Raw genomic sequence first — 27,848 nt, forward strand, 5'->3', positions numbered from 1 at the left:
AGGGCCTGGAAGTTCACAGTGAATCCTCTCTTTTACTTGAACATGGTTGGAAACCAGAAACTCAGAAAGCTGAGCAGCCATCAGTTGCAGTGAATTGCAGCTGAAGGGGCTGGAGGAAGACTTCAACACCTCAGTGGTTTACTTTGTGTCTTTATCCTGCTTTTCTTTTCCATCCCTGGAGGTATTTAAAAGGCATTTAGACCTGGTCCTTAAGGAAATAGTTCAGTAGTTAGCTTATGGTGTTGGTCAAAGGTTGGATTGGATCATTATGGAGGTTTCTTCCAACCTAAAACATTCTGTGATTCTGTGATTCCTTTGCCTTAGGATTTGTATTTCTCCCAGGTTCAGCAGTGCCTGTTAGGACACAAAGAGGTGTTTTACCACATGGAGAAAAGTACTTTTTGTAATGCTGAGAGCTTCATGTACAACACACTCAAATTATCCTCAGTTTTCAAAGATACAGCATTCTTGATAGAAAATGACTATGATTTATTTAGGGCTTTATCTTAACATCAGTACAATCAGCAAAATGTAAAGCTTCTGCCTTCCTTTCTCTCTCATAAATTCTTCATAACCACACATCTGGAAACTAATCAATCAAGATCTTTTGCTACGTGCTGGGAACAACGAATAGCCTAAGTAATGTGGGAAGGGGATGGGTGTTGGCATTATGATGGTAATTTCAGTCAGTGGAAACTAGTACATTTTTACAAGGTTCTCTTCACATCATAAAAAAAATGGGCATGGGGCAATTCAGCCAGGAGGAGATCGATTATGAGAAAACAAACCCCACAGTTATTAAAATAGTGTCAGCTGTTTTGTTTTGTTTTAAATCAGAACCATGTTTGAGTACTACATGTCTAAATAATTTCTGAAGATACTGGTAGGTAAAAAAGAAGAAAATAACCTAAACTGATTCCAGTCTTATAGCTTTTGTGTGATAACTTTGAATGCAAATTTCACGTAACTGCAAGAAGCGAAATGATATCTCAAAGGCATTTCAATTAATTGCTATAGTTAATTACACTCATAATTTTACTTGTGTGACTAATTATAATCATGTTTTATGCGTGTATATGGATTTTTTCTGATACTAGAAGCACCAAGGAGCGGGTTATTTTTAGGAAAAAACATTTACACTTCATAATGAAAATGGCACATTCCCATTCTCAGAGTTGTGTCTGTGTTCAGAAAGAGTTTGGGGGACATCAAGACAAAAAACTGCTCAGCCTGGCTGAGGAGGTCCCTGCCCATCCTGCTCCCTACCTCATGCTCCAAATTCTTTGGTTGCTTTTTCCCCTGCCATTGGCACTGGAATCAGCATTGCTGCTTCCATGATGCTGCTTCTTGAGGTGCAACTCTGCCGCCAGAAGCCCCAGGGCTACAATATCTCAACACACGCTGGAAAAGGCAGCACGGGGCTGGTTTTTATTCTGAGATGGCCCCAAGAAACGGGGCTCAGGGCTCCTTGGGCTCCGTTGCTCTGACTGAAACGGCCCCTCACAAAATGGCGGCCAGCAGCAGACACAGGCTGTGGGTTCCCAACCTCTTGCCTGCCATCCCTGTCATACCGAGAGGGTCTTTTTGTCTTTTCTCCACATTTTTTCTTATTTTTCCCTCATTTTTTCTTATTTTTCCTCATTTTTTTCCTTTTCAGTTAATTTCTGAACTGCCAAGCCTGCCCTAGCCTGGCACTTCAACCCAGCCCCTCAGAAGATGGCAGCCAGCAGCAGCACACAGGCTGTGGGTTCCCAACCCCTCACCTGCCATCCCTGCCATGCTGAGAGGGCCTTTTTTGTCTTTTCTCCTCATTTTTTCTTATTTTTCCCTCTTTTTTTTTTTTTTTCCTTTTCAATTAATTTTTTAAGTGGCAGGCTTGCCCTTGCCTGGCACTTCAACCCAGGTTTGATGACAGAGGGTGCCTGCCCTGCCGCCATTCTCACCTCAGAGAGGCCCCAGCAGCCATCCCGGGTGCCTCGGTTGCTTGTTTGTGGGTGCTTCTCCTCGGGTTGAAACAGATGATTTCATAAGGTGCTGTACACAGCAAGGAACGGAGACATTGGATGTGTGAGGTGGGTTTTAGATGCTTCTTGTGGAAGAATCCCACAGAGCTGTGGTCAGCCTGTCAGGCTGGGTGCCATGGCACGAAGCTGCCAGTCTCAGTCTCCTCATGTATTTCTTCGGTGCACCTCAGCTAGAGTTTTGTTGGCTTTTCCACAAGTACATGTTAATTTACTAGTAAACCCTGAACTTTTTTTTTTTTTTTTAATTTATAAATTATTTTTTCCTATGGGAAATGTTTTCCATGGCCACCCCTGCCCGCACAGAGCTAGCATGATGGTTTTTTTCTCTGTCATTGAAATCTCTCTCAATCATTTGTAATGCTTATTGGAAGAAAATCACCATTTTTGTTGTGGAGTGTTACCATCTGTGCAATGTGTGCAGCTGTAGGAAATGGACCCCCCTGTCTCTGGATCAGAGGTGAATGATGTTACACCAGGTAGTAAGACATTAAACTTCAAAACCAGCCTGAGAAGCTAGGTAGGATTCTCTGTATCCTTTTTTTTTTTTTTTTTTTGACTCCAGGTGGATGGAGGGATGTTTTATGTGGATTTGCTATTTAACATAGAGAGGGATGTGGATATGGGTTATGTGGATTTGCTATCTGATACCCGTTTACAAGGAAGGCTACTGGCTTTGTCTGCAAATGCTGTCTTCCCTGTGAAATCCACTTCTGGATGGGTAAGGGAGGAAAGGAAGAAGCAAAAAGCTCTACCCTTTTCTACAAGCAGTCATGGAAAAATAATTTTTTACAGGAGAGAAGTGCATTTTGAGCTCATGTTGGTCAGAAGGAGGAGCTGACCACACAATGAAGCTGGCAAGTTTGTTGAAATTCTTTGTGGATGGTGTAAATATATTTCTTGTGAGTAATAGCTAGGTTTCCTTGTCTCTTTCTGCTTCCTGAGAAAATGTTTTGCTGCAAACATATTGTATTTGGGATTTTTTTGTGTGTCTGCCCCTCCTGTCACCCTCCCCTGCTACTGTCAGATGATTGTGATAGGAGTGAAGCTGGACCTGTGCTCCTGTGGTAGATCTGTTCCTACACCTCTCAGACCTCTGAAGACCTTGAATCAAGGTCTGGTCCAAACCTGGAAAAGGACTTGGATGCTTTTGCACCACCATGTAATCTCAGCTTGGTATCATTTTAGGAATAGGGAGAACCTACTGAAGGCTGTTGAGTCCTTAGTGGTAGTTGAGCTTTTTGGTGAATGGACTCTGCCATGACATCCAATAGAGGTGAGCCCTACACCAAATGCAAGCTGCTTCCTGGGCTCTCACAAGCAAAGCTACATCCAGACTTGGATAATCTCCCAGAATGTTTTGGGATCAGTTAGTATGGCTGATTTTCTACAGTCCAAATATTAGTCTACTCCTGCTGGTCTTTTTTGTTTTAAACCTAAAACATACATTTCTACTGAATTTTCTTTTCCAGGCTCATTTAATTTTCTCTTGTACTCCAGTTTGCAGTCAGAGGAGCTAAGCTGTCTTCAACTCTGGCTCCAACATATGTGAAATGTATTAGGAAAGTTCTGTGTTAACTTTTCTGTACATGGGACAATGCTGGTCTTTTAGATACCTATGTTCCTTCCCCCACCCTTTCCTGTATTACCAGAGCTTGGCTATTTGTTCTTCAGGAGTCACTGTCATTTCCTAGTGTCTTTGCAATCTAAGAAGTTTCATGCCAAACGTAGTACAGACAAAATTCTTGAAAATTAATGCCTGAAGGTACCTCTGACACCTTCCTTTCCAAAAAAGGAAACAATGTCCCACTTCAAGCTTGTACAGAGGAGTTAAATGGGTAAATCCATGGTGCCCTTTCCTTTCTTGTGGGAAATTTGCCTGTCCTTTACCTTCTACCTTGAGAGGCTGGGTGTGTGTCCTGGGTCTGCTGAGCAAGGTGCCCCACACCAAGCAATTTTGCTGTGTACAGATAATACCATAATGACCCATGTGAAGTAAAATGTACTGCAAATCCCTCCCTTCTCCACCCCCCCCCTCCAAAACAAAAAGAAAAAGTAAACCCAACCCTAAATGTTGTGAAGAAAATAGGGAAAAAAAGTTGCATTACTTTTCTGATGGAGTGTTCTCTAGATTCCCCTGCAGCAAGGACGAAAAGAATAAAAACTCAAAGCAAAGAAATCATAGGTCTCTGTTCAACTTTAATCCTTCATTTATGTTCCCTTCTCAAAAGTTTGTCAGCTGAAAATACAGTTAAAGTCTTAACCATTCCTCTAAACATGAAAAGGTGAATTTGTCTTCCCGTGTGGTACTGTTTTTTTTTTTACGCTTATATTATTGATTAAGTATGAAAATAATTTTTCACCCTGCTTTTTCTCCTTTGGTGAGCTGTGGTTAATCTCACTGCTATTATTTGTCTCAAAATGGCCATAGAGGTGTAGCATAAAGTCAGCTCTGCAAACCAAGCCCGAAAGAAAAAAAAAAAATAAATATACAAGCCTGCTAATGTGAAATCCTATTTTGGTGTGGCCAAAATCTAAGATTCTTAAAGAAGCTGTAACATTATATGGCAATAGAAGACTGTTTTGTCTGTCTTCAGAGAGAGAACTGGAGAACTGGAATAATATAAGGAAATCCCATTTCCCAGTATATTCAGGAGATAATTGGGTAAGATCTGAAGAAAACAGTTCAAATGACAATCGTCTGGGAAAGAAAGTCTGAAAACTGTTAAGGATCATCAAAGTCTGATGCTTCAGATGTAGCCCTCCAAAGAGAGGGATTTTCCAGATGTGCCACTGGTACGGATGGCTGAGATTCCCTTTATCTTTCTAGCACATCTTATTGGCCATGGGCATCCCAGAGTAGGATTCCATACTAGGAGAAATAAATAGTTTAGCAGAGAAGCCTGAAATCCAGAATCAGTAGATCAGATGAAAAGAATCCTGTATCCTCAGCTATAATTTAAATATTCTGAAGGAAGAAGGGAAAACTGTGTTAGCACAGATGAAATCTGTCATGTATTCTTCACTAGACAGGATGACCCAGATGTTGCTGAGCTGTGTGTCAGCAATTTTTCTTTGCTCTGTACTGTACCTTCATGAAGGACAATGTAGAGATGATAAGAATTACTCCACGTGTGACCGTCTTCCTGATTTGCAGTGTTGAATGTAAACATACTCCAAACAAAACCCTTTCTAGGCACTTAAAAACAGATTCCTCTTGAAGGTCCACTGTATAATTTCTAGAATGTCCTCCAGTGTTAAAACTACAGGCTTGCAGTTAATCCATCCTAATGTTTCTTCTAAGTGTTGGGTTTTTTTGTTTGTCTGTCTGTTTTTTCTAAATCTGAATCTTCATAGCTTTCTCTTACATTGCCTTTGAATTCTTGTGATTTAGTGCAACGGGTTTCATTTTATATAAAAGCAGCAACAGAAGTCCTTTGTTAGTATCTGGAGGAGGACAAGGTTAAAGTCTCTATTGAGATAGGATTCAGAAGGCAGTAGTTAAGAGGCACTACTTGATACAAAGAGCCAACAACAAAAAAAAAAAACCCTCCAAAAGCCCAGAGCCTTGAATGAGGTGAGAAGTATTCAGTGGAACAGAGAACTCAGGATGTAGGTGAGCATCAGGGCCAACATTAAAACCTTAGCAGGAGGCAGGAGCATGCTGGCACTGGACCAGTACACCTTGCGTTTGTTCAGGGACTGAGCAGGCCGGAAATTTTCCGCCATGAAGGTTGAGTTCTTCCCTTCAAAGTGGACTGTTGAAAAACGAGAAATCTGCAGACACCAAAAAAAAGAAAAAAAAAATTAAGTCCTTTTTCCACGGTACATTGGAAGCCATAATATTATATATGTGCAGCGCCTTAATCTGTGGCATTGTTTTGGAGTGTGTGGATGCATTAAACTTTGCAGGAAATAATGTGATGGAGGCCACTGCCAGAGGTCACCAACAGATGATTTCTTCCAGCCTTGCAAATCATGAGGACTTCCTTTCTGCATGAGCCAAATTGCTTTGTCCAGCTCAAGGACCAGGTTACACCAGTCCTCCTGACGCACACAGTCCTGTCCTTGTCCATCACACCAAAGTGAGATGGCTGGGGTTTATTTCTTTGCTTCAAATTTCAAACTGCTTCAAACTGGGCAAAGCTGGCCCAGAGCATGCAGATGCTCCCCCTTGTGTACTGTGCCATGCTGTGTGACTTAAGTGATTGGAGTGATTATGAGTACACTGCAGGTAAGGAACTAAAATGCAGATGCTGGCTCTGGCCCAGGCTGTGCTGGCTGGTAGTATTGCTTAGAGATCACTTCAGGACATCTGAATTTTTTAATCATGTACTCTCTCAGCTGAACAATCTGTTTTTGAGGCACTCAGTGATTCAGTGTACTGTTCCTCCCTATAGGCCAAAAAGGGGTTGCTTAAAGGTGATGCTGGTAAACATAAAGTTTCCATTTTCAAGTATTCTCTTCTGGTATCCTGGCACTTGAAACAGGAGGAGAAAAGCAGTGATCTTTGGGGGTGAGCAGATAACAGCAGTGGAAGTGGTGCTGACGAAGTGCTGAGCTAGGAGTTTACCTGTGGGATCTTTTGGCTTTCTTCTCACTGTCATTTCCCTTTCCTTCCCCTTTCCTGCCATTTTTTGAGAGATGATTTAGTAGAGCTGAGAAACTGGCACCAGGGACTATGTTTAGGTTAATGCCAAGAGTGTCACGGGAACACAGCAGCAGAGCAGCTGAGAAATCCCTGTTAAATTATGGGAATGAGCAGGCAGAGGAACAAAATAACCATCAACAGACCTTCCAGGCTCTCTGCCCTCTGTGACTCACCTGGGAAATGCTGAGTTCAATTGGCTTCTCAAATATTGTCCAGATGACACCCTCATGGCAGTCAGGAGTGGTGAGGGAGCCCTCATACCGATAGTACCTCCCAAGCTCCTCCTTGGGTGGGAGCAGAGAACTCAGTGCCAAAGCTTCCATCTGTGCTGTTTGCCCTAGACAAACCATGTTTGTTATTGCTTGTAACAAGAGGGGCTCTGAGTGCTTGAAAACCTCATCTTTATCATTTGGCTTTGAAATCCAAGTAACAATCTCTATTACAATTAGGACAGGATTGAACCACTTGATCATCTGTGTGCCCAGGATACATGTTGCAGTCTGACCAACACAAATATCTTACCTTTGTATTTAATGTTCTTTAATTCATTTATGAGAGATGCAAAGTTTTTGTTTTCTCCTTGAACCTGAAATGGAAATATTTGTATTCTGAATCACGCACTTCTCAACAACTGGTCAACTTAAATTAATTGTGAATAAATCAGAAAAGAACCACAAGGTTTAAAACATAACAGCAAGCAGAATATGGAGAAGGATAAAAGAACTGCAGAAGATAGGGAGGCTTAGGTCTTGGACTACTATAACTTTAACAAAATTGATCACCCAGCCAAATTGCTGGTAGATTTGAGATGAACAGTCTTGAGAGGAAAGTTTTTACTTGGCTACCTACCTTTATAAAGAATGCTAACACAGCCACCCCATCTGCATTTTTCTTTGCTTCTGTTATATCTGAAACATCATCTCTGATGTGGACAATATGGAGCTGTAACACAATAGCCAAGGCCAATTATTGCTCATTTTCCCTGTACAGTTTTAAGCTTCTTTTTTTTCCACTGTTGGGATTTCATATGAGAAGTATCCAATGGGTTTTTTGCAACAGTATCTTAAAAAGCCAGAGTTCTGGAGTAAAAGCCAACAGTCTGACCTACCTCCATGGCTTGTTTTTCTCCATCTATGCTGTGCTCTGAGCCAGGCTGGTACTGTGACACCCCTTCAGTTCCCCAGTGCAGGTGAAATTCTATTGCCTTGTATTTTCTTCCCAGACCACCACCTCCAATTTTAGGGGATGTGTTTAATATTACTTTAACTGTAAAAAACAAATAGAGGTCGTTTGGTTTTCTATTTAAAAAAAAACAAACAGATCCATATTAGTATTATGTGAGAGTAGAGAGATGCATTTTCTCAAGATTGACATTTATCCTGCTTTTCTTGTTTTTTCATACCAGGTCTTCCAGAAATTCAAGGCTACAGAGGCTGAACTTTGGCAAATTGTTGGCTGGGGTGAGTTCAAGAGGAACAGGAGAAGTGTCTTAGTCCACTCTGCAGAGCTGTGCAGTCTTTAGTCATCCCTCTGTGGTGCAGCCCTTGGAGATTCTTTTCCCAGTTCCACCTTGAACTTGAGTGGCCTCATGTGCTGGAGAGCTGGGCTACCCATTATTTCAGCTGAATATATAATAATAACTAAAATACATTTGAAGATATGGATGTCTTTTAGGCAGGGCTTAAAGATGTTCTGGTTTGATTTAGAGTAGCATTGCAACTTAAGCCTAAGCATCTAAGTAATTTTATCTGTTTAATGTGATGCTTGATCTATTCTTAACAGCAAAACAGAATTTTCTTTGGTATTTTTCTAGCTATAAATCACCATCGCTTCCTGTGCTTGAGACATTTGGGATATATTTATAAAATTTACTTATTAAGACCTCTACATTAAGCACAGTATTTTTCTTTCCATATGAGAAATTGGTTTGACCTAGATTGAAGCTCCAGAGATTTAATTTCTATTCTGAATTCCAAATGAACTGGAAGCTTGTGTGAGTCACTTGGTTACTTTGCTTTTTTCTCTCTAAATGGATGAGCAACCTATCTTTGGCTTCATTTATCTGGATTGTAAGACCTTTGAGACACTGACCTTTGCTCTCTGCACATCATTGAACATAATGGCAGCCTAATCTCATGTAGAGCTTCTAATTGCAGATGTAATTTAAGCATTAACAATTTCAGTGTTGTACTCATTGTAGCACAGGACTTGGTTGCTCTCAGAAGGAAGACATTTTAAAAGCCCAGTTTAAAAAAAACAACTTAATCCTTTTGCAGGGCTGGGAAAGATGAGAGTTCTGATCAATCCTTACGAATATTAATTTTTATGTAAAAGATATTTCTATGCACAGTTGCTGTAATGTGGAGATTCTTGAATATCATCCTGTAATGGGAAAACCATTAACCCAAATGCTAGTGAAAAGTCAAAACTTGCCTTTTTCTCATTGTCTGTCCAAATGCCAGTGTTTTTCACTAGAATCTCTGGCCTTGAAATCTGCCCAGCTGTCTGCCTTCCTACCTTGCTACTTAAAGTTAGGAAAATACTTGCCACTTGCACCTTTCCATTTCAGGGATTTGGCAGCTCAATGATTTTAAGAATTCTAGATATTTATTTTTTTAAAAAGAACAACAGTTTTATTTTTAAAGTTCATTTAGCATAATACTGTTGAAGCATCATCACTGGTACTGATTTTACTGGAGAAAAGTGGAGGAAGTCAAACACTGAGTTCCTATTCACTGTTTCCCTCCTTGCTTACTGACCTGTTATTCACTGGTTCCCTGTTTACTGCCTCTGTAAGAAGCTGATCAACAAGCCAACATCAGATTACTTCTGTTTGTGGAGAAAAAGAGGTTTTAAGTAGCAGTAGTGATACCTAACAGCTTGCTTAAGACATGGAAGAAATAGTTCCAAGTGCAGGCACAAGTAAATCCCCTAAACCAGTAACAACTTGACAGTACTTGCCTGTGTGTCCATTATTTTCTAGGTTCCATTTTGAAGACCCCTTCACATCATATCCTTCAAAATTCAGTGGCTTAAGGCTGTTGTCATAAATGGCATTTCTGGTGACAATATTGATAGGTGACTGCTTGTTTCCATTGCAGGTGACTTCTCTTAGATACCAATGTCGAGGATCTATTTAAGGATGAATAAAATAATTTTTCTCTGTAGACTGCAAATTCTTAATAAAACCAAACCACCCAACAGTCAACATATTCTTGCATGGAGAACCATGCAAGACACCTTTGGAGAAAAGCTCTTTGGATGCTGGAATTTAACACAAGAACTTTCTTAGCATATAATTTTTAATACCTTTAAAAGTCTTAATATATGTCAAGAATGTTCTGCTAAGCATAAAAACATAATGGTTTAAAAAACACAATGGTTTAAAACCATTTAAAAATGGTTTAGCAGTACCTTCACAGTCTGGATGTTCACGTGTCTGTGAATAATAGCACCAGTGGCTTCCAACTAAAAAAAAAAAAAAAAAAAAAATCATTAAAAAATCAGATACTAAAAAGCTGTGCAAATTGGCCCCCCAGTAAGCAGATGGGAAATGGATTTGCAGCTTGTGGATCAGAGAGTGATAGCTGGGTACCCAGTTTTGACTTCACCTTGGTTTTGTCTGACCAGTTTATTAAAGATGTTTAATTTCTTCCATATATAAACAAGAGTGGCTGGTAAGAGGTGAGTGCTTCAGCTGTAAAGAAATTTTCAGTTGCTAAAGATTTCTTAGCAGTATGGAGTTTATGGAGAACATAAAAATCCTGCAGTTGGCATCTCAGTCCACTCTCTAGGTCTCCTCCAGTCTTTAATGAATCAAAACACACCTGTTAATGTTCCCCAGAAAACTGTGCTAGCACAGCTAGAACTCTGAATGGGCTCCAGTTTTAAATAATTTGGTTTGGAAACCTTGGCTTCAGCAACTTCTTGAGCCAAAAGTTCCACATCTGAATATATGTAGTGCTAAAATAAATTTGCTTTTATCACTTCTGTACTTGCCATCTTTTCATGTACCTGTAAATTCACTTATGCAAGATAGCATCTTGCTGCTTTCCAGGAACTATTTTAAAATTACTTGGTACAATAAGGAAGAAGAAATAAAGGATCTCATTTCTGAAAGAAATGAAGAATCTTGCTTCTAACTCAGCTGTGATCCCACGCAGATGGCTGCAAAATTTTTCAGTAGAACATCTAAATCTTACATTTTCGTTGCCAGAAGAAATACAAAATTCAGAGGGAGCTGATTTAACTTAAATGTTGATCTAGTCAGAGAAGTAAGGACTAGTCTGTTTATCCAGCTTGCTGCAGTGGCACTTTATAACTAAAAGGGATTAATTATTGAATCAGTAACAACTCAAAGCCTCTTATGATTAATACCATAGTTCCTGTTTGTCTGTGCTTAGTAAGTTATAGACATCTTCCTAAGTGGCTAATCAGTTTTTAGGGATTATTATGGAGAAGTCCTGGCATTAGATTGCTAATTACCATAATTTGTGCCCTTTTATAATGTGTCTGCTGGAAGGCTTATTGCTTTTAACACCTTTATATTCATATCAGTAACACAGCAATACCATCCAACCAGTATTTAGAGGTTATATACAGAACCTTGGTATGAAATGTGACTAGCTGCAACAGCAGAGGGAAACTTGGGTGAGCTTTTGGCAATTCATTTGATCTTAAAAATGGTACTTTTCTAGCTCCTCTCACAAAAAAATTAGATTTTTTCTAAAAATTATAAATAATGTTGACTTTCTAGTTTAGCAATATTGAGATAAAATACAAGCAACGTTGCTACATTCGTATTGTAAGAACTGCAGTGACATCTACATTTGATTTGTTATTATATAAAAAAAATATTTCAAGAAGATTTTATTTATTCCCACAATTCTAAACAAACATCAAAGCCTAGCTTCAGGGCCTGCCATTTCTAAAAGTTGATTGTTGCATTTTTTCAGCTGTGTACACAAGACACCAGACCTCCAGCAGAGCTGAGCAATTTCTCATCTCCACGGGGAAACAGAACCAGAAGTTCCAAGCACAGGATGACACCAAGGGCCTTAATCAATATTTTAATCAATAAATGCAGAGCAAATACCAGGTAAGCCAATCTTCACAGTGCTTGGTTATGTCTCATCTGTGGTAGTGTTTGCATGGGTGAATGACTGCAGACAGAATTTTGGCAACTGCTGTAGCCCAGTGGTCAGGGTTTGATTTAACAACTGCTGCACCCTGTGACAAGTTGTATGTGCAAGAACCTTCAGAAGAAAAAAATGCTGCATTGTGGGAATAACATGGACAAAAAAAAGATTTAAAAGGTGGAAATATCTGTGCAGCATGAAAGGATAGTTACCTGCAAAGGTATGGGATGTGAGTTAAAGGAGAGAGGAAATCTGGCAGGTGAGAAATCAAGGTCAGTTGGTATTACATTGTGTTTACTGTCAATTCCTGGAACAAGGTCGACTGTTCTGGGTTTGTGCAGTGCCTTGCACAATGGGATTGTGATCATGCCTTAGACATCAAAGTGTTACTGTAATGCAAATCAAATTTTATGGTCAGTATGATTCACAATTAGGAGTGAGTGCAACAAGTTCATTGTTCACTGGGTGCAAGGCTGTGAACCTTTCAGACCATGACCACAGAACCAGGATAATCAGGGACAACCACAGGAAGCACTGAGGGAAGGTAAATATCACCAAATCTTGTTGTCAGTAGTCCTGATACAGTGGCTCTGTATCAGAGGGGTGAAGTGGAAGTCAGTTATGGAGCCTTTCACTGCTGAGTCTGAGTCCAACCCTGCTCAAACAAAGCAACCACTGATTTTTTTACCAGCTGAGAGGTGTTGGGCTGGTTCTCTCAACTAAGCTTGTGGGTATCAATCATGCCTTAGTAGACTGGTGCAGGAGCACAGGAAAGATCTTTCAGCCTGCTGGTCAAGATGATGGGAAGGAAAAATGTTTTTAAATTCAATTTTAAAAAATCCAGCCCTCAAGTGCCAGCTTACATCCAGCACCCAGGAGTATTCTTCCCTCCTCCATTCTGTTGAATGCAATGTACTCCAAATAATTAGTGTCTAATTTTTGGAGGCTTTCTGAGGAATTCCTGATGCCTACAAGCTAACAAAGAATTGGTGTTTTTCTATCAAGTGCTTGTCACAGGTGTGGTTTAGAAGGTTGGGTGGCACCAGTGAAGTACAGGATCTAATTTAGCAATTCCTAAGAAGAAGGACCTGAAAACAGTTAATGCTTAAACCGTGAGCTTAATTAAACATTGCAGAAGGCCTGAGCAAATAATGAATTAATGTTTGATGTCAACTAGATGTTATTTTTTATTTGTGGTAACATAACATTAGATAAAAGGATCTTTTGTGTAGATATTGCTCAGGAGGAACCAAACTGCCATACCCTGTGTGACAAGGAAAATTTGCATTTTATTTGAGTCCGATGTGATTCCTCCTTATGTATGGAGACCTTGCAATTACAATGGTCCTTTTTTCCCCTTGGGCTTTATGGTTTTATTTCTGAAGCAAGAAGGAAAGATACTTGTCACATCCAGTCAGTTGTCTGTGGTCTTGGGCATGATTGCACCCTAAGGTATGCTGTGTAGTCTGCTTTTAATTGTCTGAGCGGCTCCTGCCACTTCCCTTAGGAGACTTTTCCACAGTCTATTTGCCTTCACTGTCAGGAAATGTTTCCTGTTTAATAGCTTACATTTTCCACTTGCTTATCTGCATCCCATCACTCCTAGAAATATCACTGAACCACCCTAAACAATTCTTTTCCCTCCCTGGTGTTTACAGCCTTCAAATAGTTGCTTCATAATCTCTAATTCCTGTTCCTGCTTCATCCATCCTTTGTCCCATCCCTTGTCAATGTGCCCTTCACCTTCCTGCAGTCCCCTCACCTGACTGCTTTTTTGATCAAACCTCAGTTTATGCAGCAGAGCATGAGGCCTTTTTTTGGTGTTTTGGTGGGGTTTTCTGTTTCTTTTCTGCTGCAACCATTGCTGTGACAGGAGCTGAGCTGCCTTGGGGTGGGTGAGAGTTTACTCCTATACCTGCTGGTGGGGGTGAGTTAAACCATGAGCATTCACAATTTGCTCAGAGTAGTCTTATTTGTCTAAATGTCATTAAATAAAGACATTTGCATTGTTGTCACCACTGGAAGCAATGTAATCCAGTACACTTTTACACCTAGAGTCAGAATTGCTGGATTATCAACTGTAGCTGCCTCTTACATTGTGTTATGAATTCTTGATTCAAGTGGTGATACCCCATATTGTGGGTGTCACCTGGACTTTACTGGGTTTTAATTTAGAGCAGGACTGAACAGGGCTGGAGGCCTCCTCTTCCTTCACAAAGTTCAAGACAGTTAAATTTAGGGAGTCTCTCTTGGCAAGTAAGCAGTCCCACTTATCTCTGTTTCTTCCTTGTCAAATTTACAACTGGTTTCCTGACCAAAGCTGTTTCTTGGCACCAGAACAGCTGGAAAACAATGCAATTACGTATTGTTTTCATTTTATTGTGAATGTTTTTGATTGTTTTAGCTATCAAGCTTAGCTTGGAAACTTGAGGCAAAAAAATTCCTTCAGTTGAGAACTCCCTCTTCTGTTCAGTTAGGCAGCTGGACAGAGGACAGTGCAGCTGGCTGGAAGCCAGCATGGCTGCAGTTTGCCAGTATTGTGTGATCTAGGAAAAGACCCTTAAGCTCTTTGGACCATGGTCAGATTGCCTGAATTCCATAAAAGTTCCTAAATCTATTATTTGTTCTACTTGTTCCCTGCTTACTGCTCTGCTTGGACCTGCAGAGTGGCTGTTTGGAAGCTCATGTCTGCTCTGATTCAGTACTGTGAGGCAGGTGGTGCTCAGGCTAGCTGGAAATTGTCAGTTTGTCCATCTGCACAAAAGAGCCACTAAAACAGGTTTTGTCCTTCTGGAGAAAGTGGTTGGAAATCTATTAAAAATAGCTAACTGCCAAAATATAAAATTATTAACTATATTCAATCTCTTGAAGTGTGAGTTACCTTTATGCCACTAACAAAACCCAGCCTGAAGTACCAAGACAGAATATCCTCTGTTGTTTTTTTAGTTAAAGTCTCTCTTTTAGTTAAAGACTCTTTCACTGACTGACTCCTTTGTTTGTCCCTCTTGCCACCCTCTTTCAGCCATGCCCTCTCTGACAAGCCCTTGTTTTCTGAGCCACCCAGCTGGGAGTGCTCCCCCTGCACTGCTGCTTTTCAGAAAGCCCAGCCTGCCCTCCCTGTCACTGTTCTTTCTGCCCTCTTGTCCACCAATCCTTCCCTAGAATCTCTTTTGCAGCAGGGGGAAGGCAGCCTTCCCCATCAACAGGACAAAAAAGTTTTGCATGGAGTGTGGTTTTAGCTTTGGTTTGTGTTGGGCTCACTCTGTTTTTAGCTTGCTTTGTGAAACTTATTTTTAGCACAAAAGACAAAGTGAATAAAAGTCAGCTTTTCTAATTAATGAGATTGCTGAACACAAACTGAGCAGATAGACAGAAGTCTGTTGGTACTACACATCCTCAGAGAAGTCCTGATCCAACTGCTTTCACAGGCAAAGTCAGTTCCAAATGTTTTTCTGGGTACCTATGCAAACCCAAATGTTTGTGATCATTCACCTCTCTTCTGTTCACATTTACCTGCACATTTTCATAGTGATATACATCTATATGTACCTGCATTCCAAGATATTGTGGGGAGTTAGTCTTGGAAATAAACTTCACTGTAGTAGTGAAGCATTACAAATTGCCACATCTGATCAGAGATCAATGTTTATAATTTGCACATGTATACATAAACCACGTGCTCAGTGAAGTTTTTCTAATACTAGAGGAAAAAGCCTTGAAAAATCCTTCTGTAAGAGATTGCAGAATCCTTGATATGGCCCATAAACAGTTGCAAACTATTTCCTTTGTGTCTGAGAGGGAGGAAAATGTTCTTAGTTGTGACCTGTGATACTGCTCTAGCCTCTGCCATATATATATGTGTGTGTGCTCATGAATTTGCTGTATCAAAGAAGGAAGCTGGCCTTTAGCAAAAATGACTATCCAGGGCTAAGGTGATTTTTATCTGTGGGCTATTTTGCTTTGCTTTGTTTGCAACAGAGGCAGAGCCAAATAAAATTTGGAAATCCTCTTTTAAAATTTAATTCAAATTACTTTGTGGCTTTGCTCTCCTTTTGTAGTCTTCTGTGCTGGGTTTATGACGAGTGATCCTATGGCTAGAAATGTGACTTAAAAATGCAATAAGAGGCCATTAAATATATTCTGCAACATAACAAAGCATCCCCACAGAGGGGAAAAAGCCTGTTCTCTTGGAGACAGGCACTCACCTGAGAAACTGCACCCCTCAGCAGGTCTTAAAAACCTAAATGTGCTGTTCTGGGGGGCAGCTGAGAGAAAGGTGTTTCACAGCAGCATTTGTCTTTGAAACTGCTTTTCTGCTTTCAGTCTTGAAACCTAAATGTAAGGACTGGGAGAAACCATGGCTCCAGGTTTTTGAAGTGTTGGGGTGCACAAGTTGCAGCATGTGTGAGATATTCCAATTCTTTTGCTCTAGGAGAAAGGACAGTAATTCTTTAGTTGAAGTAATGTCCCTTCTCACTTGTGTCTGGCTCCTGTGCATGGTTTCTGCCATGCTCCTGTCCTTCCCCCACAGCTGAGGTCAGGAGCAGCAGGGAAGCAGCCTGGCTTGGCTGCTGGAGAAGGATGAGGTGATGCAGCACACTGCAGTTCTGCAGGAGCTCAGCTAAACTCAGCTAAATTAACAGAAATTGATGACAATGTAGTGTACTCAGGCTGGGCAGGCTGAGCCTTAAATGGAGCATTAGTAATGTGATTGGGTCCACTGTGTACATGGAAAATTGCCCACTCTTTGCATCTCTTTGCATCTCACCAGAAACTGATGTTGGAACTCAGAGCTGTGATGCCCTTGAATTCATCAGCTTAGTAAAAAATCTGCCTGCTCGAGGTTCTTGATGCTTATCAGCACTTTGGGATGAAAAGTTGCATTTTCAGTTGCTTTAGAACTAAGAGTAATAACTGCAATATAAGACCTGGAACACAGAAAATGCAATAAGCCATAGCTGCTCTAGGCAGTAGTCCATGGGTACTTTAGGAAATATGGTTTAGCTGAATTCCCCTCTCTCCACTCACCTCATCCAGCACATGATGAAATGGAACTGACAAACTATCACTGACACTATCTCAAAGTAGAGAGATAGCTGGAGATGGAGGAAGTTAAAAATCTCTTTTTATGCTGCTAATAGAGATATCAGGTGTGTTTGAATGGCCTGGGGAAACATCAGACTGAGAATTAATGCTGGCAACCTCAGTGCCACCAGCATGGTTATGTACATTTTATGTTTGTGAAAGTTAAAAGCATGTAAGTAGAAGCATAGAAAATTAGAGAAATCATGTTCTATCATGTGTCAATCTTCTGGAGCACTAGAGCATGGGCTGTGAGAGAATGTCTTTGCATGGCTGAGTCCTGGTCTGTGATAAAGAAAAAGGTTAAAAGTTGCTGGGGTTCATTCCCTTCCTTTTGGAGAAAATTATTTTCCATTAACACATGGAGCATGCTGTAAACCCACTACAAAAGATGGATGTCTACTACTGTCCTCTACAACTGTTTTTCTCTAGTTGGCACTGGGCTGAATCTACCATTAATAAAACCTCTCTCAAAAGGTTTGGAATATTCCTGTTGGAACATTGCAGGCATTTTGCCTCTCATCTGCCTGTCTAATAGCAGTACCAGGGGCTTATTGATCTCCCAAAGGAATCAAGCAAGCCATCTGAGGTGCACCAGTGCAGCTATTAATGGAATATGCTAACTGAGAGCCAGCAAAGGCAGTGGAGGAGGTGCTGGACAGAGACTGAAGGTGGCTGGGTTCTGTTCTTGGTGCTGGCTGATCTCTGGCTGCACCACTGTGCCTCCATTTCCCTTCTGTAGAATATGGGGATAATAAAACAGCCCTGTAAGGACTATTAGAAATAATTCCCAAGCATAGGTGCTGTGATACTAAGGTAGGTCAAGGCTGAAAAGCAATTGGAAAGATTATTAATCAGCTGTTTTGACAGGGTGTATGTAGGGTGTTGAGATTAGAAAAATAGCCCTGGTGGAAGTGTATGTTCAACGAGCTGGTAAGCTAGTGCTGAGCTAGTTCTAAACAGTGGTAACATAGCAATTAAATACTTATTTTTTTAACAAATAAAGATACCTTCCAGATCTAACGAAAAATAATTTATTCTGACTCTCAAAAGTTGAGTTTTCTTGAAATGTGTAAGATTTTACTGAGCAGAATGTATCCTTTGGAGCTTCTACTGCAGGTAGAAAATAAGATAGGGAGGAGAGCAGGTTTGTTGTGCATTTGGGTGTAGTTGTGGGTTGTGTTGTGGGTGTAGTTGGTCTCTGCACTCAGGGAAGAAAGTGGAAATAATTATGGCTGGGAAAAAGAGCAGCAAGAAGTATTCTATGCATTTCCTATCTTATTTCCATCTGCTAAAACACAAATCATTAAAGCTAATCTAATAAAGCTCATAAAGGTTTTTTTAAATAGTATTTCAAAATGCTGTAATAAATCCCTTAATAGAGCAGTAGATTTAGCAAAGTGTTAGTCAGTAACAAATACCAAGCAAATTCTAGTTTTAGACTTTGGAAGAGTGAAGGTTCTTTGTATTCACCTTCACCACGTGTAGGAAGCTCCAGAGACAGAATCTGCACAGAACACGAGCTAAAGAAGTGGGAAAGTGTTTGAACTGCCCAGTAAGAACTGGAAAAGGCAAGTTACTGAGCCAAGGATATGGAGAATTCATTCAGAACAGAGAAATAAAATGTGGGAAACACCCCCATGTCCCTCAGGCAGGGCTCCTTAAGGCACTTTCTGAGCACCTCAGACCTCTGTGACTTGAAGCCTGGCAGCTGAATCTTGATCTACCTTAAAACTGTGTCCCTCTAACAGGCTCCTGGTGCAGTGCTTCCCTGTGATACCTCTCATAATATTGCAGCTTTTTTTTTTTTTTCCTTAATGCACTCTAGTCTATTTTAGTGCAAACAATAGACCCTTCATTAGCACTAAGAACTGCAGTGTTTATCTTTAATTTTGAGGCTGTGTGCTGATATTTACATAGGAAAGGTAATTTATTCAATGTTATATGATTGCTGATCTAATAGAAGCATAAAAATATCCTCTGCATTTTTCAATCCTAATTATAGATTGCTGTTTGCAATCTAGACATTGCAAGAGCACAAGGTACTTATGTACATAGTGCACAGGCTGCAAAAATAGATGGGTCTGCTGGGCTAATGCAGCAGAGACACATTGTTCTTTCTCTCTCAGGAGGCAACCCTAAGGATTTCATCTTAAACAGCAAAGTGATATGAGTAGAAAACTAAAACAAGTTTAAAGAAGTTTACATAGAGAAATTTAGGTTTTATCTTTTAAATGTACATCTATAATTAACTACAGAGATTGAGTCTAACTTCATTGATTTTTCTTGGAGGAGGAAGGCAATTTGAATCTCTAAAGGTGGGGGGAAAAAAAAATAAAAAAGCCCACTCGCTCATTCATTAGAAAAGTCTGTACTTGATATTTTACCCCAAATAATAACAGGCAGAAAAATAAACAGAACATTTTTCATTTGTCATATAGAAGAATTAGAGAGTCTGTACTGCATGTGCTGATACTCAGAAACAAATCATAAATAAAAGTAACCTTGGTGTACATGGGGCTAGAAAGAGCAGACAAGGACTTACCTAGTGCCTCTGTCTTGAGAATGTGCAGAGAGAACAGAACAAGGAACAGCAATTCCATTATCTGTTTTAAATAGGCTCAGTGTTGACACCAGAATTGATTACGCTTCTTAGTATGTGATCATATTTCTGCTCTCAGTTTTATACTGGAGTAAGTAGTCCTGGACAGACCTGAAAGCCATAGCCAGGAAGGTGAACTCCTCCCCTTTGTAATTTCTCCAGACTGACCGTACTCCTCATCTGCCTCAATTTCTTCATTTCTCCAAAAGGAATGGCAGAAGGAACACAACTGTCCAGCCCTGTGCAAGCAGCCTGTAGAGAAGAGCTGGGACTTTGCAACCTCTGCATTTTAAGTAACTTATTACTAAAATGCTACATTTTTCTGACAGCCCGGATGACATTCAGTTACTGCTTGCCTTGAGGTTAGTGTTTTGTTTCAAAAAACCCTCAATGAAACAAAAAAGCAACTTCCTCACTCCCCGTCCTCCCTGTTCCCACAACCCTCTGAACAGCTACTCAGGACTGGAGTAATTTGTGAGGCTGGAAAATGGGACTTGTGCAGTAACAGGAAATGTTTATTAGGTAGCACACCAACACCTTCCTTATGTGTGCTTTTACACTTAGTGAATTAACTGGGAACATATCTCTGTTTTGGGATTTTTTTTTTCTTTTCTAAATATTGGGGTTTTTTTAAATTTTCCTGCCTCTATTTTTTTTCTGTCCCCTTTGCATTCCTATCTGAATGCTTTAATCCCTCACTCTGATTCAGTGGCAATTCAGGCTCTGAGTTCAACAAACAAAGGTGTGTACAGAAAACTGATATTTTTGCTCTATATAGACACATGTTCATCTTTGCAGCTGGGGCTGGATTTTGACACGACTGAGAAAAACAGAAAAGGGAATGCAACTTCTTCCCCTTTCCCAATTCCTTCTCTCTCCAAGGGCTTGTAGCCCACGTGCTGGGTTGGGTGCAAGCAGAAGAGCAGGATACTCCTCCACAAAGGGCTGGGCAGAGGGAAGGCTTCCAGGTGAAAAGTTTGGGCATTCTGCTGTCAGTAGCAGGGTTGCACAGGATCAGGACCTGCAATAACAAAGGGAAATCTGACAGCTGGCTGATGAGCAGGTCTTTTATTCATAAAAAGGATGGCTATAAATAACATTCCAACAATGAAGATTTGCAGGGTAGTGTTTTTCTACCCTGGATTTAGGTAGATTAAAGCAATGAACAGATGATGATTTGCCTAACACATGGTGCTTAGATAAATAGTGACTGCAGTGACAAGAACAATGAGGGAATTTGTAGCATTTTTTTTCTCTCCCCAGTTTGGCAATCTCAGAGGAGGTATCTGAGCAAGGTGCATGCTGAGCACGTAGAGACACAGAACAGGCAGTGTCAGGTGGGGTCAGCCTTCAAGGGCATCTGCCAGACATTTTACTCTTGGGCTTCTCTCTTTTTCTTTTCTGAGGATGGTCTTCAGTGAGGAGGTAGAACCAAAGCTCTTTGATTAAATTCTTTTGCTCTGTTTGGTTTTAGTTCTCTGAAAGCCAAGACCCTGCTAGAAACCTTGGTTAGGTTTCTGTTTAGGACTGAAAAATCTGAGGGTTAGAAATTTTGAGCTTGAAATTTAGGATTCTTGGGGCTTTTTTTCTTTTGTACACCTTCCAACCTGTCGTTATTAAAGTGGTAATAAATCACCCTGCAGTTATATTCACTATATCTTTATTTGTGCTGGAAAGTGAAAGCAAGCTCAAGGAAAGACATTCCCTTTCCTTATAAAGTCTGTAATCTAAATAAGTAGGGCAGATAGCATGTGATTTTTTTTTTTTTTTTTTTTTCCCTATATAAACTTACCTGCCAGGTGCTTGGTTATCAGTTTTTGATGACATCTTTGCACTTAGGAATATTTTTGAAAGGGTTTTATACTAAGGGCTTTGGATGTTGAGCTGAAATGCATATGAGAATCCTGGTCAGAGAAGCTAAGAGACAAAGTTATGCAGGGAGTCTGTGGCAGATTCCTCAACTCAGTATTTTTTTTTTCTGGAATAATGCTTGCAGTTGTGTCCATAGCTACAGGAGGGAAAATCAAAAAGAATGAAAACTACACTTAGTGAGTGTAAAATTTTGGAGATCTTTCCCCCAGCCTGGTTTCTGAAATGCAGGAGACCTGACATGAGCCTCTTGCTACCAAAAGGGCTTCACAGGAAGTTCAGAGGGGCTGACGTGATGGCTAATGAAGGTGTCTGAGCCAAATGAGCCTACCATGTGCTGACAGAGGATGTCCAGAGCTGTTCCTAACCTTCCAGTTGAGCAGCTCCTGCCTCCCCTGTGTTCCTGCAGGCAGGAGGGGATGGGAGAGCAGGCAGGCTCTGACTCCATGGGCAAAATGCATGAGTCCCAGTCCAAGTCAAGGTGGTGGCACAGCTCTTTGTGCTGGGAGGCTGAGTTGTTGATCTTACAAGGAAGATCCAAGGATTCTGAGGGTGAGGCTGACAAACCCTGCTCGTGGATGAGCTGGCCTGGGAGGAGTTGTCCCTGCAGTGGGAGAGGGAAGCACTTGCACAAGACTGAAACACAGATGGATTTTGTGATTAGTGACTTGGGAAACTTACTCTTCAGAGTACAAGAACACTCTCAACACACCTTCAGTTTGTGTGCTGTCATTGTCTTTGTTAGAGTTCCCTCACCACAGAACAGGCAATCTGGAATTTCATAGCTGTTGGTGAATCCCAACATTAAGTCTTCATCTTTCAGGTGAAGATGGGGACTGACTGTGATTCTCCCTGAGTCTCTTTGTTTGGCCTTCTGCTCAGCTCTGGTGCATGAACTGCATTTAGGGTTACAACCTGTCTAATACCCTCATCAGTAAAGCTCAGCTTCTCTTCTTTTCCCAGCATTTCTCTACAGTTCTTTTTGTGTCTGAATAATCTTCATTTGGTGAGTGATGAAACACTAGCAACAACTCAGCATTTCCTAGAATTGTGAAGATGTGCTCAGGAGGACAGGGACCTTTGGGCTGTATATTTAGCTCTGTGTGTTTATAGCCTCCAAAACTTCTGGTTTTGAAGCACACACTGTGCTGACCATCAGCCCTGTAAGAAGAGTCCTCCCTGTGCCTCTGGAGTTGTTCATTTCAGGAGGATAATTCCCTTTATGTGGGCTCTTTCATATCTAAAGGCTGCATTCTGGCTCCTTCACGTATTACTCATGGCTGGAAGTCTTCACTTACCACCCAACCTCAGGTTTATCCCTTTTTGTCTCCATTTAGACAGCACCATACAAGTTCCTCAGAAGTTAAAATAACAATTCTGGCATCTGAGAGAAGTATTCAGGCTCAGCACAGACAGGAGAGGGCCTGCTTTCTGGGGAGGTTCTTGCAACAAGCTGCCCTTGCCATTATTTTGTGGCTTGTAGCTAACAAAATGTCAAACAAGGAGACATCCAAAGCTGATGAATTTCTTTGCTTGATGTTCTGGTGAGGGCCATGGCCACAGAGCTGGGATGTCAGATAACTCCAAATCTGTAAAGCAAAAATTCCTCAAAGAGAGCGGGCGGAGGAGGAGTGGGGAGCTGTTTTGAAAACATCTCAGAAAAATCTTGGAAGGAGATCATACAACCCATTTGTGTCTTCCTCTCCAAAGAGGAAGACTTTAATCCACATAAATTAAATATAAATTGGATAAATAGGCTCCTTATTTGTATTGCTCCCTTTCCTGAATGTTCCTTATGTGCAGGCTTCGTGATGCCCATTGAAAGCCTGAGCAGGAGGATGTTCTGCTCTCAAGGCTCTGCTGCAGGTCATGGCAAGCAGGAATTAACTTTCCCCAATACTCAGCCATGCTCCATGTCTCCTGACGTTTTTTGGATCAGGTTTTGTGCTGCCCACAGCCTGCTGTGGTGTCTGGTTGGAGTGCAGCTGAGGAGAAAGTCAAACTACTGCATTTCCCAACAGAGAAGGTCTGGTGTTTTTAAGAATGGGAGTAAGGATTAGACATGAGCTCAGGGAGAATGTGCTAGGAAAGAAACCAGGACAGAAAAGTCCCTTAACCTTTCAGTGTCCTTTTTTTTTTTTTTTTTCCTCATGCCCAGTGTATTCAGAAATAACATGAAATCATCTGTAGCTTAACTGTGCTATTTTCATTACACAGGTGCAGGTTTTTCTCTGGTAGTTTCAGGCACAACTCCAGTGTCTTGGTGGCATTAGCAGCATAAAGGACATCAGAGAGAATAGCTGCTGCTATTGTGCTAAGGTAAAAGTGTATGTTGTCCAAGGGTTATTACAGAGAACTAAGACTCTTACCCCTAAACCTAATTTCCTGTTTTGAAATGAACTTGAGCATGTCACAGCTGGGGTCTGTTGTTCTGAGAGCTGCTGAGCACTTGTGATTCCTGCTGGATTTGGAGGGGAGCTGCAGCTTACGGGGATTTTTGTAACTTCAGGCTCAGTTGGGTGAAGTTACATTTACCACAAGAGCCACTTGAAACGAGTGGTTGTTAAAAATTCAGCCCAAAGCTTCTCCTGTCCCTTTCTCAGTCTCCTCAAGATGTTCAGTAATTATTGCCTTCACCATAATCATCAGATAATTGTTACTGAACTTTGAGATCCCAGACAAACCAGCGCCGTTTCTTGCGCAAGGCAGCTACCAAAACACTGGCAATTGGGATATTAGATAAAGAAATATAAAAACCAATTATGGAATGAAAAGGTGTTGTAGAAGATGAAATCTAGATAATATCACTCAGCAGTTTGCCAACAGCAGGGTACAGCCAGTGTTTTAAAGCCTGAGCCTGAGATACGGAGATTAGGTTCAGTTTCCTCAAACTGGGCTTCTGTGGGATCTTGAGCAAATAATGGGATTGTTCTTTGCCCACTGTAAAATGTAGATAACCCTCATTCCTCACAGGTGTGTTGTGACTGCAAGTACAAGAAAGATTGTAAAGTTCCTGGTATATGGGAGTATAAGCATACCTTTGGATCCAGATTGTTATATGTACAGATTTGGCTACATTGCAGCCCTCTGCCTCACACAGTATTTTCAATTCAAGCTGCTTTTCATCTGGTTTGGAGAGCTGAAATGTAACTACAGAGGGTTAGAATATAGAAATCTGGGGGCTCGTGTATTGAAGCCCACTAGAAAAGCAGTTTCCACAATAATATTGTCTCCTTTAATCTAGCACCACTACTCTAATTTTAATGCAATCAAATTAAGGTAATACGATCACAAAGCTTTTGTGAAGCGCTGTTTATACTACTTGATATCATTTTTAATTACATTGTGATCTCATATTTTTTAATGTTTTATGTTTGAACACTGAATATTGAAATCAGAGAAATTTCAAGCAGCATTTTCAGGAATATCCAGGGCACTTTAGAACCCAGGTCCGTGGCTATACTTTCCTCAGTAACCAGAATATTTTTGAAGCTGTTTCACTCTGTCCTCCGTCACAGCCTCATCTGTAGACCAGAGATGTGGGAAACACAATCAGCAGAGATCAGGGGTGTGTGTGGCTTTGTCCAGTGTCCTCCTGAGCAGTGCTCAGCTGGGCTGTGGGTAACCTGACAGACTGGCTGGTGCTGAAAGGACTTGCTGACTCCTGGCACTGACAAAGTGACAGAAACTGAGCCCTTGTTCAGCAGCAACCTCGCACCAAAGGTGTGGCTGCTGAGCCTGGGTGAGGTGGGTGATAGGATGCAGAGAGTTGTTTATCTGGGACACTTGGAGAAAAATATTTGATAGGCTGTAACTACATCAGCAGACTTGATTAGCAAATTTTCAGCCCCTGTTTATATAAAATAAGACTTTACAGCTCCTTGTGGCACCTGAAATACTCACACTTATTTGCATAAAGTGTTTCTAGTATATATTGAGTGTACTACTAATTGTGCACTAATCTGAATGTACTTTTATACACTTCAACAGAAAAAAAGAAGGTATAGGATTTTCCTTTTTAAGCTCAACATATTAGCACAAATTCCTTATGCTGTAAATCCTGGCAGAGCTATCTTATAGTTCACAGATTTACAGTTTGAGAGCTGAAGTTGCTGCTGTACTGATCAGATGTCAGCACTGAAAGCCCAGAAACTTAGCTGAGCTGCTCTTGCAATAAATAGCATGCTATGAAATTTTTACTAATGCACTTTAATCCTTCGTTGGGGTAACAGTAAAAAAAAAAAAAAAATTGGTATGACTTTGCAATTAACATGGCTTCACCTGGGTGATTTTGCTAGAGAAAAGCTGTTCAGTAGCAGATAGGTAGCAGCCAAATCATCCTGGAGGTGTTTAAATCCCCATATTCCCCCTGGATGCTGTGTTTTTGTTCCAGCAGTGCCCTCTGCTGTCTGAGAGTGCTAAATCTGAAGGTAGGACTTGTGTCATCACTGAACTGGGGTCCAGGTTAATGACACAACACTGATATTCTTCTTTGGGGTCCATCAGACACATAGTCCCCCCCCTTCCAAAAAAAAACCCCAAACAATACTGGTCTCCATTTTCAGACTCTAATTCTTCATCTTTTTAATTTATTTGTGAATTAAAGCCGAATTTATATTAATTTCATTTTGGAATATCCTTAAAGACTTCCACACTACTGTTATGATCCTTCATCTTCAGAATATTTAGCCAGACTTTGCTCTTGATAAAGGTCACTCTAAGCAGATCATCTCTATAGCCATAAACGTTTTTTCCAATTCTCTCCTAGCAACTAAAAAGAAATTGGCTATGCCCTGAGCTGGCAACCCAAATATTTAAAAGCACAAGTGGTTAAAGTTTAATCCACTGCCATGATGATGATGATGTGGCAACAGGAGCTTGGTGTCAGGATTGATCCCTTCCCAGGAGAACCAGGTGGCAGCAACCCCCACGTCCTGTGGTCTCCTGCAGAGTATGGGCTGACTGAAACAGATCTCTTCAAGAGCTGAAAGTTAAATTTTCCACCATGGATGGATACCCAAACTGCTCTGCTAACCACACTGACATCTGGAATCATTATTTAGTGCTTGCACTGGGCATCCCTCAGCTGACCATTAACATAACATCTGTCATCTTCAACTGCACGGTCATCTTCACCAGAATGGTGACAAAGGATCTGCACAAGCCTATCTCTATCCTCTTCTGCAATTTGGCCTTTTCTGATCTCTTCACCAGCTTCTCTGGCTTTTGGATTTCAGTGCTGTTCATCACCAATCCTGACATCACAATCTTTGGATCCCAGGACATGCTTGCACCTTATGCCCTATATACAACCTCCATTTTATCCACCATCTACAACTTGGTAAGCATTGGAATCGAACGCTATCTGGCTGTGGCTGAAAGCATGAGGACAAGATTCAGGGTTGCTAGAAGCCATTCCATAGCTGTAGTTTTAATCAACTGGGTCCTTGCTTTCTTGTTGGGCTGCTTGCCCTTGATGGGGTGGAACTGCTTGCATATGGAAAAAAATCTCTCTGTCCTCTACAGCCCGTTTTGCGTCAACTACCTCATCTTCATCACCATTCCCAATGTCGTGGCAGCTTTTATCATCCCTCTCTTCACTTACCTTGGGATCATCATCATCTTGAGGAAGAGAAAGCTGAGGATGAAAGCTTGTGGACAAACTACTGGCACCTACAAGTCAGCTGAAATCCAGGTTGCCAGAACCAGCATTTTTATTTGGCTGCTGGCACTCATCTCCTACGCTCCTTTTTTCGCAGGAGTCATATTTGATGCCACCAACACCCAGTGCCAAATTGACCTCTACCCAGGTGTCTACATCTTCCGGAACTGCACGGCTATGCTGATCACCATCAACTGCTTGGGGAACCCCATCATCTACACCCTGAAATCCAAAACTCTGGGGACTAAACTCAAGGCTCTGAAATGCCACTCCACAGGCCGAGCCTGCACCATCGAGAACATCTAACAGGGACTGCAGCCTCAGGCAGTGGGACCAGAGCTGGCCACTGAAGCCTTTCCCAGCCCTGGGGTGGTTCAGCACCCAGTGAGCAAGAAAAATGTTATTTTGCTCATTTACAGACAGTTTTATCTATGAATATTTGATTTATTTATTACTTGAGCCACTGTTGTGATTTTAGCTGCAGTGTGTAGCTGGATGGTGTGGTTCTTGTGAAACATTTGTGACTACACTTGTCATATTTCTGCTTATAAATAGAGGCAGGCTTGGGTCTGTGGCTTTTGAAATTTGCACTGTCCTAGGAGAAAACCTGACTTGAATCCTGCAGTATCAGAATTACTATCAAGTTTCCTGTACAAAAGAAAACAAAATAAAAATGTCAAGACCAAGTATTTGGTAAAAAGTAAAGGTCTTACCCCCTCCTTTTCAACTAGGAACTTGCTGAATAGTTGGCCCATCAGATCCTTGGGGAGATGGATGATTATTTTTAGTTGTGCAGAGATATTGTCTGGAAGAATCTCATCTC

The 27,848-nt window shown here is 41.0% G+C and overlaps 2 protein-coding genes across 5 annotated transcripts; one reads left to right on the top strand and one right to left on the bottom strand.

The window, feature by feature from the left end:
- The first annotated feature begins 1,540 nt into the window (after positions 1-1,540).
- Positions 1,541-27,730, top strand: LOC139806039 (lysophosphatidic acid receptor 1-B-like). Of its 4 annotated transcripts, XM_071765151.1 has the most exons (5): positions 1,541-2,072; positions 8,078-8,132; positions 10,212-10,356; positions 11,628-11,770; positions 23,581-27,730. In XM_071765151.1, exon 5 carries the CDS (start codon positions 26,369-26,371, stop codon positions 27,329-27,331), a length of 963 nt encoding a protein of 320 aa, XP_071621252.1. In that variant the 5' UTR covers positions 1,541-2,072; positions 8,078-8,132; positions 10,212-10,356; positions 11,628-11,770; positions 23,581-26,368; the 3' UTR covers positions 27,332-27,730. The 4 variants fall into 4 exon arrangements, with proteins under 4 accessions (XP_071621252.1, XP_071621250.1, XP_071621251.1 ...); XM_071765150.1 differs by lacking the exons at positions 1,541-2,072; positions 8,078-8,132; positions 10,212-10,356; positions 11,628-11,770 and adding exons at positions 19,767-19,856; positions 20,758-20,831; XM_071765149.1 differs by lacking the exons at positions 1,541-2,072; positions 8,078-8,132; positions 10,212-10,356; positions 11,628-11,770 and adding an exon at positions 19,736-19,856.
- Positions 4,204-19,720, bottom strand: CA4 (carbonic anhydrase 4). Its single transcript, XM_071765154.1, has 8 exons — positions 19,438-19,720; positions 10,087-10,140; positions 9,634-9,804; positions 7,781-7,938; positions 7,522-7,614; positions 7,195-7,258; positions 6,846-7,009; positions 4,204-5,798 (listed from the first exon to the last, which is right to left on the bottom strand). The coding sequence occupies exons 1-8, from the start codon at positions 19,493-19,495 to the stop codon at positions 5,610-5,612; spliced, it is 951 nt and encodes a 316-aa protein (XP_071621255.1). The 5' UTR covers positions 19,496-19,720; the 3' UTR covers positions 4,204-5,609.
- Positions 27,731-27,848: the final 118 nt, after the last annotated feature.

This window comes from Heliangelus exortis, chromosome 21, assembly GCF_036169615.1.
Source record: "Heliangelus exortis chromosome 21, bHelExo1.hap1, whole genome shotgun sequence".
Taxonomy (NCBI): domain Eukaryota; kingdom Metazoa; phylum Chordata; class Aves; order Apodiformes; family Trochilidae; genus Heliangelus; species Heliangelus exortis.